Source organism: Heterodontus francisci, chromosome 7 (assembly GCF_036365525.1).
Source record: "Heterodontus francisci isolate sHetFra1 chromosome 7, sHetFra1.hap1, whole genome shotgun sequence".
Lineage (NCBI taxonomy): Eukaryota > Metazoa > Chordata > Chondrichthyes > Heterodontiformes > Heterodontidae > Heterodontus > Heterodontus francisci.
The window spans coordinates 133596421-133611835 of NC_090377.1; the positions used below are offsets into that span (position 1 = coordinate 133596421).

Genomic DNA, 15415 nt, shown 5'->3' on the forward strand with positions numbered 1-15415 from the left:
CCCCAAATACCAGCTCCACCATTACCCGCACCTCCCCCACTCCCAAATACCAGCTCCACCATAACCCACACCTCACCCCACTCCCAAATACCAGCTCCACCATAACCCACACCTCTCTCAACTCCCAAATACGAGCTCCACCATAACCCACACCGCTCCTGCTCCCAAATACCAGCTCCACCATAACACACACCTCCCCCACTCCGAAATACCAGCTCCACCATAACACACACCTCCCCCACTCCCAAATACCAGCTCCACCATAACCCACACCTCCCCCCACTCCCAAATACCAGCTCCACCATAACCCACACCTTTTCCCACTTCGAAATACCAGCTTCACCATAACCCATACCTCTCCCCACTCCCAAATACCAGCTCCACCATAACCCACACCTCTCCCCACTTCGAAATACCAGCTTCACCATAACCCATACCTCTCCCCACTCCCAAATACCAGCTCCACCATAACACACACCTCCCCCACTCCGAAATACCAGCTCCACCATAACCCACACCTCCCCCTGCTCTGTTTTGTAACTAGCAGAATAAATATGGGAACCAGTGTATTCTGTGTGTTTGGATTTTTAAAAAGCATTTGATCAGTCTCCTCACAAGAGGTTATTGCACAAATTTAGGGCTCGAGATTAGGGGTAAAATATTAGCATAGATTGAGGATTGATGAACGCGCATTCAACAGAGAGTAGGAATAAAACAGGTCATTTTTGAGTTGGCAGGCTGTAACCAGCAGGGTTCTACAAGGATCAGTACCCGGACCTCAGCTATTTAAAATATATATCAATGACTACGAACATAAGAAATAGGAGCTGGAGGAGGCCATTTGGCCCTTTCAGCCTGCTGCACCATTCAATGGCTGATCTTGTACCATCACTCCACCATCCCGCACTATCCTCATATCCCTTAATAGCCAAAAATCTATCGACATCTGCCTTGAATGTACTGAACGACTGAGCATCCACAGCACTCTGGAGTAAAGAACTCCAAAGATTCACAAGCCTTTGAGGGAAGCAATTTGTCATCTTAGATGCGTGGACAGAGTGTAATATAGCCACGTTTGCAGACGATACAATGCTAGGTGTGAAAGCAAGCTGTGAGGAGGACGCAAGGAGGCGGTAAAGGAATATAGACAGGCTGAGCGAGTGGGTACAAACATGGCACATGGAATTTGGTCAAGTGTGAAGTTATCCACTTTGGTGAGAAAAGCAGAATATTTTTTAACCGGTGAGAGATTGGGAAATGTTGGTCTTTGGAGGGATCTGGGTGCCCTTGCACACGAAAAATACTAAGTTAACATCCAGGTACAGCAAGCAATGAGGAAGCAAATGGTGTGTTAGCCTTTATTACAAAGTGGATTGGAGTATAACAGTAAAGAAGTCTTACTGCAATGAAATAGGAACTTGGTGAGATCACACCTGGAATACTGTGTACAGTTTTGGTCTCCTTACTTAAGGAAGGATACATTTGCCCTATAGAGAGTGCAACAAAGGTTCATTCGACTAATTCCTGGGATGAGTGGATTATCATATGAGGAGAGATTCAGTAGATTAGGCCTATATTGTCTGCAGTTTAGAGATGTGAGGTGGTGACAGGGTAGATACTAGATGTTTCCCCTGGACGGAGAGCCAAGGGCACAGGGTCACAGTCTCAGAATAACGAGTCGCTCTTTAGGACTGAGATCAGGAGAACTTTCTTCACTCAAAGCGATGTGAATCTTTGGACTTCTCTACCCCAGAGGGTTGTGGATATTCAGTCATTAAGTATATTCAAGAGGTCAATAGATTTTTGGGTACAAAGGGGATTAAGAGATATGGGGATAGTGTGGGAAGGTGGAGGTGAGGTGTATGATCAGCCATGATATAACTGAATCATAGAGCAGGCTCGAAGGGCTGAATGGCCTACACCTGCTCTTATTTCTTATTTTCTTAATTGAAGGGGAAAAAAATTGCAGGGCTACGGGGAAAGTGGAGGGGAGTCGAATTAACTGGACAGCTTGACTAAAGAGCCAGCAATAGGCACGATGAACTGAATGGTCTCCTGCGATATATCATTCTATGATTCGATGTAGCTAGCCCATGCTGGACTGATGTGAAGAGAGGTTGCAGTTCTCCCCTATGCCTGAAATGGTAAGTATATAATCCCCAGCAGTAAAACTGCTCACCTCAGTGAGCACAAAGCTCACAAAAAGAATTTGAAATGTGAGGGTAAACCCTCGTGTACACAAGGTCCGTGTGCAGCCTGGGGCCTAAGGGCTATCGTGGCCCAAAATCTGGCCCTGACAAGAGTGAATGGGAGTGAGTCAGTGTGCAAGCCCATGTCACGTCAGAGGATATTTTCAGCCTTGTGCAGAATAGTTCATTATTCAGGCATCACATTGAAAAGAAAATGTGCACATTCTTCACCATGGCAACAGGCTGATAACAATGCCTTCCTGTAGGCCTCACACGCTAACTGAGGTCCACTTGGTAATACAGCTGTTCAAAGCTCACCTTGCACATCAATACCAATTCTAAATGCAATTCCTTTAAGAAAAAGATAGTGCTTTTCTTTTGCCACCATTGTTTCAAATACTTCAGTCAGACTGCCTCGTGGATTCCGGAGAGTTGTCCTTCTTTTCCCAGTCCCACTGCACTCGCTGAGCTTACGCGGAGGAGAGCGCAAAGCTGGAGCAAGGGCAGGGAACGAAGGGAGCAGCTCAACGAGATCCGGAACTGTCCATCGGCCAGCAGGGAGCAAACAAGTACGGCGGCTGCAGAGGGATGCAGGCCCACACGGGATGGGTGGAGGGGGCAGGACCGCTGTGATACGATGGGCCGAATGGGCTCCCTCCTCTGCCATCCTGCAGCTCCCAACTCTTGCAGTCGCCCTCACCCTCCATATTTAATACTCCCCCGGCTCCTCTCCTATATTACACAGGATGGTCTGCCTCTTTCTGTCGCCGTGCATCTTCCTGAATCTCTCTCCTCCAATGAATCACGAAGGGGCAGCTGCCTTTCTCCACTGTGCCTGTCCTGCCCCTCACCAGCCTGAAAGCATCAGAGATGCTCAGTTACCCTTCACCCAAAGCACTGTCGGCCATGTCTTCAGCCGCCCAGGCTCTGGATTTCCCTCCCTAAACCTCTCCATCTCAGTCTCCTCCTTTAAACCACACCCCCCCACCCCCGCTACTCCCTCACCCCCAACCAGGCATTTGGTCACCTTTCCTAATCTCCTCTTTGTCTCAGAGCTGTGGGATGTTTCCCTCTGTATAAAGGCTGCAATAGAAAAGTAAGCTTTCTTGATAACAATTCAGTAAAACCAGGTAAAAATCCTACAAATGGAACTTACATTCATAGCAGCAAGGTCATTTTCATATGCCTCTCTGAGTTTCTTCATAATTTCTACTTCAGCTTTCGAGCAGGCCTCAATGCTGCCCTTTACAGTGATGGTCCTCTCTGGGTTATAGAGTGTCAAGTCCTGTAACCTGACCAGCCACAAAAAACATGCTTTAGAAGACAGACACACTCGAGAACAGGAGCCCCCCCTCCGACATCTCAGCTCTACATTTACAATCCGCGATCGCGAGAGTGCTTCTGATGAAGCGGACTGACATTGGTGTCACGGTGCCCTGTGACTACCGGAACACAGCTCTCGCCAGACTGCACAGTGCAGGGGCGGGGAGGGGGGTCTAAACTGTCAATACTTGCCTCTCCCGATGTGGTGGGCCGGGGGAGGACCCGAATGTATCAGAGTGCATTTCCCCGGTTTGTATGGGCAAGGAGCAGCACTCAGCAAACGCTCCCTTTCTGACTGCGGTTGGACATAAATCAGGACCACACAGAATTTTCCCCCTGCTCTCAGCTTCAGGAACACCCGTCACAAATTGATTTCATTGTGTGTCAGGGTTTGATCATTACTGAAGGAACCCTGTCCACGTCATGCCTGACCTCCGGATCTCTGTAACCTAATGTAAACTGTGCTGTACCTGCCTGGGAATGTTTGACAGGATAGTCTACAGGCGGCGTCACTCTGTCTAACCCACCTCGGACCGGGTCGATCTTGACTTCGGTTAAAATCGACCCGAGGGGGTTTGCAATGGAACATGGCAACAATAATCACTTGTATCAGCAGAAAAAAAGAACAAAGCAGGTGATTGAATTCAAGCACCTTGTTTAAACTTCCCACTGCTCCCTCTGTGCAGAGCCCCTGTACAATAAGCACCAGCTCTAACCAAACACACGTTCAACTTACGGAGAGATGGTTATTTTGGTCCCTGTTTCCTGCTCTATTTTCTTCAGATTGCGTCCCTCTTTGCCGATCAACCGTCCCATGAAGCCGTTGTGGGCGAGGATTTTCAATGGGATCTCCTCAGTGCTAAAGAACACGAACAATCATTACACACACATCCAAGCCAGACTCCTCCTCCCACTCTTTACACTTTGAAAACACAGCTCAGTACCACACAAGTTCACTGGCTCTTCTCAGGTCTGTCCTGGGAGTGTTTAATGGAACAGTGTAGAGGGAGCTTTACTCTGTATCTAACCCCGTGCAGTACCTGCCCTGGGAGTGTTTAATGGAACAATGTAGAGGGAGCTTTACTCTGTATCTAACCCATGCTGTACCTGTCCTGAGAGTGTTTAATGGAACAGTGTCGAGGGAGCTTTACTCTGTATCTAACCCATGCTGTACCTGCCCTGGGAGAGTTTAATGGAACAGTGTAGAGGGAGCTTTACTCTGTATCTAACCCATGCTGTACCTGCCCTGGGAGTGTTTGATGGAACAGTGTAGAGGGAGCTTTACTCTGTATCTAACCCATGCTGTACCTGCCCTGGGAGTGTTTAATGGAACAGTGTAGAGGGAGCTTTACTCTGTATCTAACCCATGCTGTACCTGCCCAGGGAGTGTTTGATGGAACAGTGTAGAGGGAGCTTTACTCTGTATCTAACCCATGCTGTACCTGCCCTGGGAGTGTTTGATGGAACAGTGTAGAGGGAGCTTTACTCTGTATCTAACCCCGTGCTGTACCTGCCCTGGGAGTGTTTGATGGAACATAGGAACAGGAGGAGGTTGTCCAATCCAAGGGGACAATACAGGCATCAAGCATTTTGGATGATTACAGCTCGAGCATCTCGAATTTCCTCATCCACTTCTCTTAATAGAGGCAGTGTAAAGGGAGATTTACTTTGCATTTAACCCATGTTGTAGCTGACATCAGAGTGTTTGATAAGGCATTGTAGAGGAGAGAGGAAGAAGAAAGGGAGAGGAAGACTGGAAGGAGAGAGATATTTATTTTATTTTTTATTTATTTAGAGAAACAGCACTGAAACAGGCCCTTCGGCCCACCAAGTCTGTGCCGACCAACAACCACCCATTTATACTAATCCTACATTAATCCCATATTCCCTACCAGATCCTCACCATTCTCCTACCACCGACCTACACTAGGGGCAATTTACAATAGCCAATTTACCAATCAACCTGCAAGTCTTTGGCTGTGGGAGGAAACCAGAGCACCCGGCGGAAACCCACGCAGTCACAGGGAGAACTTGCAAACTCCACACAGGCAGTACTCAGAACCGAACCCGGGTCGCTGGAGCTGTGAGGCTGCGGTGCTAACCACTGCACCACTGTGCCGCCCATATGATACAAAAGAAAGAGCGAAGGAGGGAAGGAGGAAAGAAAGCAGTGAGGGTTTTGCATTTCCACTTTTTTTTGATTCTTTCATGTGATGTGGGCGTCGCTGGCAAGGCCAGCATTTGTTGCCCATCCCTAATTGCCCTTGATAACTGAGTGGTTTGCTAGGCCATTTCAGAGGGCAGTTAAGAGTCAACACATTGCTGTGGATCTGGAGTCACCTGTAGGCCAGACCAGGTAAGGACTGCAGATTTCCTTCCCTTAAGGGCATCAGTGAACCAGATGGGTTTTTATGGCAATTGATGATAGTTTCATGGCACCATTATAGACTAGCTTTTAATTCCAGATTATTAATTACTAGGGGAGGCTATAACTTTCAAAATATGGAACTAAAGAGTTAAATGTCAGTGGGGAGAATAACTTATGAACAGTCATTTTACAGAGAACTGGAGAGGACAAGCATAAATGAGACAGAGAAAGAGAGAGAGATAGAAAGAGAGAGAGAGACAAAGTGACAGAGAGAAAGATGCAGAGAGAGAAAGATGCAGAGAGAAAGAGAGACACAGAGAGGCAGATAGAGACAGATAAAGAGTGAGACAGATAGAGACATACAGCGAGGGACAGAAAGAGACATACAAAGAGATACAGACAGATACATACAGAGCGAGTAAGACAGAGAGAGACAGACAGAGACAGACATACAGATAGACAGAGGCATAAATACAGAGAGAGAGAGTCAAGCAGACAGACAGAGAGAGAAAATGCAAAAGCACAAAAGGAGGGAGTGGATCAGAGTGAAACAGACACGCAAAACCCTTGCAGAAACCCAGGAGTGATGAGATGATGATCCAGCTCCCAGTTTACTTACAATTTGGTGTCCTCTGCCTCTTTGTGCATGATTTCTTGGATCATGTTACAGGCCGCAGTGCATCCCTCAGCCGTTGAATGAATGGTGATGGGTTTCTCAGCCGCACCTGCGTTCTCCTTCCTATGGATGTCAATTCTAGGCGAGGAAGGAGAGAGAGAGAGGGAGTAGAGCGGGCCTCGTGTATAGAGAGGACAAACAGCCGCAGGCTGGGCTCGGCGCAGGGGGAGCCACAACCAACAGGGGGCACCACAGGGACCACCGTTCAGCAGGGCAAGTGGTGGATGTGTTGTTGTGAAAACATGCGATTGAAAGCCAGGGTACAGCAGTTATTGGATGTGGCACCAGCCAGGTTCAGATCAAATTAACTGCAAATCTCAAAGGAAAAGGACTGGACCACAGCATCGAGGGTGGTCTGTATGGCAAACCGTGAATGGCCGACTCCATGGCGTCAAGCTCTACCCCAACTCTTCCCCAGCCAATGAGGAACTCAATCACCGCAACGCCCGCTCCCCCCCCGGCAAATGGGTAAACTCAACCTCCCTTCCCCCTCTCCATGGGGAACTCATCCCACCCCCCACCCCCATATGAGGGCCCTGTCTGGTAACATGCACCCCCCTCACTGGCCCCCAAGTTGCCTCAGCAGGAACGTCCATCAGCTCCCAACAGTGCGATGAGTGTGAACACCACTCGGGTGGGGTGCCGGGGGGGCTGTGACCTGAAGCCATGAAGCCCCCCCACATCCCCCCACCCCCAAGCCCCCGCCAGGGCCCCAGCTGCCTGGCCATAGGCCCGGCTGGTTCCACGAGGGGAATCTGCCACCTCAACTCTTACTTTGACTGTGTCTGCTGTGTGACATTCTTGATGGTCAGCCCCTCCTTTCCGATGATGGCGCCGACGAACTGGGTGGGGACGAGGATCCGCAGCGGGACGTCCAGCTGCTTGTGCGAGGGGATGGCGCCCGCAGACTGGCTGTGCTCCCGGCTGGACCGACTCCCCGTCCCTCGGCGCGGCCGCTGCACTGGGAGCTGCATCGCCTCCTCGTCCGGGATGTATGAGATCCTCAGGGCGTACCTTTCAAACTGGTGGCCATTCAGCTTCTCGATCGCACTGCAGGACAAGAGAGGGGTTTGTGGCATTACTCTCTGCGCTCATTCAGAGAAAATCTCAAGCCTTCACTCCCAGCAGAAAGCTGGCTGATGCTGAAAGGAATACATTAAATTACAACACGGACACAGGTCATTCAATCCAACTGTACCTGCGTTTACCCTCCATGCCAGCTGATGGTTCTAATCAAACTTAGCCGCCCAGTTCTCTTTCTTCCTTCGAATGTGTCAGCTGTGGCTCAGTTGGTAGCACTCTGGCCTCTGAGTCAGCAGGTCGCGAGGCCAAGCCCCACTCTAGTGCAGGACTGAAGGAGTGCTGCACTGTCGGAGGCGCCGTCTTTCGGATGAGACTTTAAACAGAGACTTATTCTGTTCTTGCAGGTCAATGTAAAAGATCCCACGGCACTATTCAAAGACTCCCTGGCGTCCTGGACCATCAACTCACGTCCTGAAAACAGACTAGCTGAGCATGGTCACATTACTGTTTGATGGACGGCCTGTACCAGCAGTGTTCAGGACACCCAGATTGGCCCCAGTAGGCCTCGAACAGGCTGAGACTCCCTATTTGTATAACCCCTGCTTCAGGCAATGCCCTGGACGCCTATTATTTTACTAACATTAATACGGCAGGCGGTGCATTACCAGCTTGTAATGAGCATGGGCTTCTAGCCATCTTAGCGACTTAGGTGGCCATTTAGCCCCGAAGGAATGGTCACAACTCCTTTGTATTTCGCAGCCCATACATGTAACCTTGCGCCTGTGGCCCATTCAACTACTGCAAACAGTTTGCTCCTATCTATCATTCATAATTTTAAACATTTCTGTCATATCACCCCATAATCTGTATTGTTCTAATGAAAAAGGATCCAATTTTCCAAATTTTTTTTGGTATTTATATTGCCCATATTAAAAACTTTTGGTGAACGTTGTGCTCATCTGTTTGGACAATGCAGCAGTTGGGAATGCAGCCTTGTTCATTTGGTTACAGACAGAATAGATTTGAATCCTGCCTTGTTTTGGGTGAGACAGAAGGCACTTTCCATTGTGGGTGCTGGGTTGTGACTGCTTGTTTCCCTTACAATCAACAGGCAGAGGAGACTGTCAATCCATCAGTCTCGGCTGCATTTAAACCCAAGTCCCGGAGATGAAAGGCCACTCAGACCCAAGACACCTGCCGCCCTGACAGCTACTCTGAAGTAGAATTGACGATTTATGATAATTGTGTCCAGTTTTACTGTAATGGGCCTCGCACAATGGGCTCGTCAGTAGGGTTACAATCTGCCCCTGTCAGAGGTCCTGCAACATACTTACAACCTGCCCCGTCAGAGGCCTGATAGCGGCTCTACAGCCTGCCCTGCCAGTGGCCCACATTTTCATTAGCTGCACAGCCACTCTCGCCAGACATGAACTACATTGCAGGAAGACTTGGAGAAAAACGTGGAAATAAAATTAAGTTAAAAGCCGAGTTCAGTTGACAGCACTCCACCTTTCGAAATGCGTCAACAACTAACAAATTCAGTGTTGTCACTTGCTTTTCGGTAAACTGCATAACTTTCAGACCACAAGCTATGGAAGAACATCAAACAGTCACAGCAGCGCCATGTACAGAGCAGCAGTCCATAGGACTTTCAGTAATCAGGCTATTATGTGTAATCCTATGATACGGGGATCACTAAATTGCTTCGTGCTGAGTCGCCCCTCGTTCTGCTTCCCTTGGTTAGAACATAGAACAGTACAGCACAGTACAGGCCCTTCGGCCCACGATGTGCCGAACCTTTAACCTACTCTAAGATCAAACTAACTACCTACACTTCATTCTACTATCATCCATGTACCTATCCAAGAGTCGCTTAAATGCCCCTAATGTATCTGCTTCTACTACCACCGCTGGCAGTGCATTCCACGCACCCACCACTCTCTGTGTAAAGAACCTACCTCTGACATCTCCCCGAAACCTTCCTCCAATCACCTTAAAATTATGCCCCCTGGTGATAGCCCTTTCCACCCTGGGAAAAAGTCTCTGGCTATCCACTCTATCTATGCCTCTCATCATCTTGTACCCCTCTATCAAGTCACCTCTCATCCTTCTACGCTCCAATGAGAAAAGCCCTAGCTCCCTCAATCTTTCTTCGTAGGACATGCCCTCCAGTCCAGGCAGCATCCTGGTAAATCTCCTCTGCACCCTCTCTAAAGCTTCCACATCCTTCCTATAATAAGGCGACCAGAACTGAACACAATATTCCAAGTGTGGTCGAACCAGGGCCTTATAGAGCTGCAGCATAACCTCGCGGCTCTTAAACTCGATTCCCCTGTTAATGAAAGCCAACACACCATACACCTTCTTAACAACCCTATCAACTTGGGTGGCAACTTTGAGCGATCTATGAACATGGACCCCAAGATCCCTCTGTTCCTCCACACTACCAAGAATCCTGTCTTTAAGCCTGTATTCTGCATTCAAATTCAACCTTCCAAAATGAATCACTTCAAACTTTTCAAGGTTGAACTCCATCTGCCACTTCTCAGCCCAGCTCTGCATCCTGTCAATGTCCCGTTGCAACCTACAACAGCCTTCCACACTATCCACAACTCCAGCAACCTTCGTGTCATCGGCAAACTTGCTAACCCAGCCTTCCACTTCCTCATCCAAGTCATTTATAAAAATCACAAAGAGCAGAGGTCCCAGAACAGATCCTTGTGGTCACCGAGCTCCATGCTGAATACTTTCCATCTACTACCACCCTCTGACTTCTATGGGCCAGCCAATTTTGTATCCAGACAGCCAACTTTCCCTGAATCCCATGCCTCCTCACTTTCTGAATGAGCCTACCATGGGGAACCTTATCAAACGCCTTGCTAAAATCCATATACACCACATCCACTGCTCTTCCTTCATCAATGTGTTTTGTCACATCGTCAAAGAATTCAATAAGGCTTGTGAGGCATGGCCTGCCCCTCACAAAGCCATGCTGACTATCTCTAATCAAACCATGCCTTTCCAAATAATCATAAATCCTGTCTCTCAGAATCCTCTCCAATAATTTGCCACTACTGACTTAAGACTGACTGGTCTATAATTCCCAGGGTTATCCCTATTCTCTTTCTTGAACAAGGGAACAACATTTGCCATCCTTCAATCATCCGGTACTACTCCAGTGGACAGTGAAGACGCAAAGATCATCGCCAAAGGCGCAGCAATCTCTTCTCTCGCTTCCCGTAATATCCTTGGGTATATCCCGTCTGTCCCCGGGGACTTATCTGTCCTCATATCATTCAAAATTTCCAGCACATCCTCCCTCTTAACCTCAACGTGTTCGAGCATATCAGCCTGTTCCACGCTGTCCTCACAAACGACCAGGTCCCTCTCTCGAGTGAATATTGAAGCAAAGTATTCAGTTAGGACCTCCCCTACCTCCTCCGGTTCCAGGCACAAGTTTTCTCCACTATCCCTGATCAGCCCTACCCTCACTCTGGCCATCCTCTTGTTCCTCACATAAGTGTAGAACGCCTTGGGATTTTCCTTAATCCTACCCACCAAGACATTTTCATGTCCCATTCTAGCTCTCCTAAGTCCATTCTTTAGTTCCTTCCTGGCTACCTTGTAACCCTCTAGAGCCCTGTCTGATCCTTGCTTCCTCAACCTTAAATAAGCTTCCTTCTTCCTCTTGACTAGCTGTTCCACATCTCTTGTCATCCAAGGTTCCTTCACCCTACTATCCCTTCCCTGCCTCATCGGGACAAACCTAACCAGCAGTCGCAGCAAGTGCTCCCTAAACAACCTCCACATTTCTGGTTCTTTTGTGAGGTGTGGTTCACTACTGGTGGGTACAGTCTGCCAATGTATAACACTGGGGTACTGTACTGGTGGGTACAGGTCTGTCAGTACTGGTGGGTACAGGTCTGTCACTGTATAACACTGGGGTACAGTACTGCTGAGTACAGGTCTGTCAATGTATAACACTGGGGTACAGTAATGGTTGGTACAGGTCTGTCACTGTATAACACTGGGGTACAGTACTGATGGGTACAGGTCTGTCAATGTATAACACTGGGGTACAGTACTGGTGGGTACAGGTCTGTCACTGTATAACACTGGGGTACAGTACTGGTGGGCACAGGTCTGTCACTGTATAACACTGGGGTACAGTACTGGTGGGTACAGGTCTGTCACTGTATAACACTGGGGTACAGTACTGGTGGGTACAGGTCTGTCACTCTATAACACTGGGGTACAGTACTGGTGGGCACAGGTCTGTCACTGTATAACACTGGGGTACAGTACTGGTGGGTACAGGTCTGTCACTGTATAACACTGGGGTACAGTACTGCTGAGTACAGGTCTGTCAATGTATAACACTGGGGTACAGTAATGGTTGGTACAGGTCTGTCACTGTATAACACTGGGGTACAGTACTGATGGGTACAGGTCTGTCACTGTATAACACTGGGGTACAGTACTGGTGGGTACAGGTCTGTCACTCTATAACACTGGGGTACAGTACTGGTGGGCACAGGTCTGTCACTGTATAACACTGGGGTACAGTACTGGTGGGTACAGGTCTGTCACTGTATAACACTGGGGTACAGTACTGGTGGGTACAGGTCTGTCACTCTATAACACTGGGGTACAGTACTGGTGGGCACAGGTCTGTCACTGTATAACACTGGGGTACAGTACTGGTGGGTACAGGTCTGTCACTGTATAACACTGGGGTACAGTACTGCTGAGTACAGGTCTGTCACTGTATAACACTGGGGTACAGTACTGGTGGGTACAGGTCTGTCACTGTATAACACTGGGGTACAGTACTGGTGGGTACAGGTCTGTCACTGTATAACACTGGGGTACAGTACTGGTTGGTACAGGTCTGTCACTGTATAACACTGGGGTACAGTACTGGTGGGTACAGGTCTGTCACTGTATAACACTGGGGTACAGTACTGGTGGGTACAGGTCTGTCACTCTATAACACTGGGGTACAGTACTGGTGGGTACAGGTCTGTCACTGTATAACACTGGGGTACAGTACTGGTGGGTACAGGTCTGTCTCTGTATAGCACTGGGGTACAGTACTGGTGGGTACAGGTCTGTCACTGTATAACACTGGGGTACAGTACTGGTTGGTACAGGTCTGTCACTGTATAACACTGGGGTACAGTACTGGTTGGTACAGGTCTGTCACTGTATAACACTGGGGTACAGTACTGGTTGGTACAGGTCTGTCACTGTATAACACTGGGGTACAGTACTGGTGGGCACAAGTCTGTCACTGTATAACACTGGGGTACAGTACTGGTTGGTACAGGTCTGTCACTGTATAACACTGGGGTACAGTACTGGTTGGTACAGGTCTGTCACTGTATAACACTGGGGTACAGTACTGGTGGGCACAAGTCTGTCACTGTATAACACTGGGGTACAGTACTGGTTGGTACAGGTGTGTCACTGTATAACACTGGGGTACAGTACTGGTTGGTACAGGTCTGTCACTGTATAACACTGGGGTACAGTACTGGTGGGCACAAGTCTGTCACTGTATAACACTGGGGTACAGTACTGGTTGGTACAGGTCTGTCACTGTATAACACTGAGGTACAGTACTGGTGGGTACTGGTCTGTCACTGTATAACACTGGGGTACAGTACTGATGGGTACAGGTCTGTCACTGTATAACACTAGGGTACAGTACTGGTGGGTACAGGTCTGTCACTGTATAACACTGGGGTACAGTACTGATGGGTACAGGTCTGTCACTGTATAACACTGGGGTACAGTACTGGTGGGTACAGGTCTGTCACTGTATAACACTGGGGTACAGTACTGGTGGGCACAAGTCTGTCACTGTATAACACTGGGGTACAGTACTGATGGGTACAGGTCTGTCACTGTATAACACTGGGGTACAGTACTGGTTGGTACAGGTCTGTCACTGTATAACACTGAGGTACAGTACTGGTTGGTACAGGTGTGTCACTGTATAACACTGGGGTACAGTACTGATGGGTACAGGTCTGTCACTGTATAACACTAGGGTACAGTACTGGTGGGTACAGGTCTGTCACTGTATAAAACTGGGGTACAGTACTGGTGGGTACAAGTCTGTCACTGTATAACACTGGGGTACAGTACTGGTGGGTGCAGGTCTGTCACTGTATAACACTGGGGTACAGTACTGATGGGTACACGTCTGTCACTGTATAACACTGGGGTACAGTACTGATGGGTACACGTCTGTCACTGTATAACACTGGGGTACAGTACTGGTGGGCACAAGTCTGTCACTGTATAACACTGGGGTACAGTACTGATGGGTACACGTCTGTCACTGTATAACACTGGGGTACAGTACTGGTGGGTACAGGTCTGTCACTGTATAACACTGAGGTACAGTACTGGTGGGCACAGGTCTGTCACTGTATAACACTGGGGTACAGTACTGGTGTGTACAGGTCTGTCACTGTATAACACTGGGGTACAGTACTGATGGGTACACGTCTGTCACTGTATAACACTGGGGTACAGTACTGGTGTGTACAGGTCTGTCACTGTATAACACTGGGGTACAGTACTGGTGTGTACAGGTCTGTCACTGTATAACACTGGGGTACAGTACTGATGGGTACACGTCTGTCACTGTATAACACTGGGGTACAGTACTGATGGGTACACGTCTGTCACTGTATAACACTGGGGTACAGTACTGGTGTGTACAGGTCTGTCACTGTATAACACTGGGGTACAGTACTGGTGTGTACAGGTCTGTCACTGTATAACACTGGGGTACAGTACTGGTGTGTACAGGTCTGTCACTGTATAACACTGGGGTACAGTACTGGTGGGCACAAGTCTGTCACTGTATAACACTGGGGTACAGTACTGGTGTGTACAGGTCTGTCACTGTATAACACTGGGGTACAGTACTGGTGGGCACAAGTCTGTCACTGTATAACACTGGGGTACAGTACTGGTGGGCACAAGTCTGTCACTGTCTAAGTATAAAATGATGCAGCAAAAGAGGCAGCCATTCGGGCCATTCTTGCCATGCCTGCCCTTTGGTCAAGCTTTCCAACTAGTTCCTCACCTTTTAAAATTTACAACTATGTTTATATTTCCTCTCCTCATTCTTCCTACCAAACTCTCATGTCTGTGCATTAAATCTCACCTGTCGCGTTAACCAATCCGTCTGTCCTCCTGAAGTCTGTTATTCCTCTCACAGTTCACTACAATTCTGAGTTTCATGTCATCTGCAAACTTTGAAATTATGCCCTGTATGCTCAAGTCCAGGTCATTGAATAAATGAAGAGAGCAGTGGGCTCAATGCCGACCCCAGGGGAAGATCATTGTCTACTTCCTGCTAGTCTGAAAAATAACCATTCACCACTACGCTCTTCCTGCTATCCCAGCCAATTTTTGTATCCAATCTACCAGTGTCCATTTAATCTCATGTGCTTCAATTTTAGTAACAAGTCTCTTAAGCAGTATGATAGTCCATATATCACACTACTGTCATTAACCCTCTCCATTACTTCATCAGAGATGGCGATCAAATTAGTCAAACATGATTCGTCTTCAACAAATCTGTGCTGATTTCCATTTATTAGGCAATGCTTTTCCAAATACCAATTAATTTTGCCCCACGTCATCGTCTCAAAGTTTCCCCACCACTGACATTCGGCTAACTCGACAGTAGTTGCCGCATTTTTCTTCTCCCTTTTCTTCAACATGTAACATTGACAACCCTCCTGTTCTCTGACACCACTCCCATATCGAAGCAGGAATGGAAGATTGTTGACAGAGACTCCACAATTTCCA

The 15415-nt window shown here is 48.2% G+C and overlaps 1 protein-coding gene across 6 annotated transcripts in view; it reads right to left on the bottom strand.

The window, feature by feature from the left end:
- Positions 1 to 15415, bottom strand: part of igf2bp2a (insulin-like growth factor 2 mRNA binding protein 2a) — a 240792-nt gene that overhangs the window by 91866 nt on the left and 133511 nt on the right. For 5 of the 6 annotated variants that reach the window (XR_010975418.1, XM_068036190.1, XM_068036191.1 and 2 more), the window contains exons 6-9: positions 7331 to 7606; positions 6500 to 6634; positions 4249 to 4371; positions 3346 to 3481 (exon numbers count right to left, since the gene is read on the bottom strand). Coding sequence is in view for 5 of the 6 variants with exons in the window: in XM_068036190.1 (XP_067892291.1) it covers positions 3346 to 3481; positions 4249 to 4371; positions 6500 to 6634; positions 7331 to 7606 (670 nt within the window). In the remaining variant the exon portion in view is untranslated. Of the gene's footprint in view, positions 1 to 3345; positions 3482 to 4248; positions 4372 to 6499; positions 6635 to 7330; positions 7607 to 7754; positions 7861 to 15415 lie in introns of those variants that run through there. The other variant, XM_068036194.1, reaches the window with a different exon arrangement.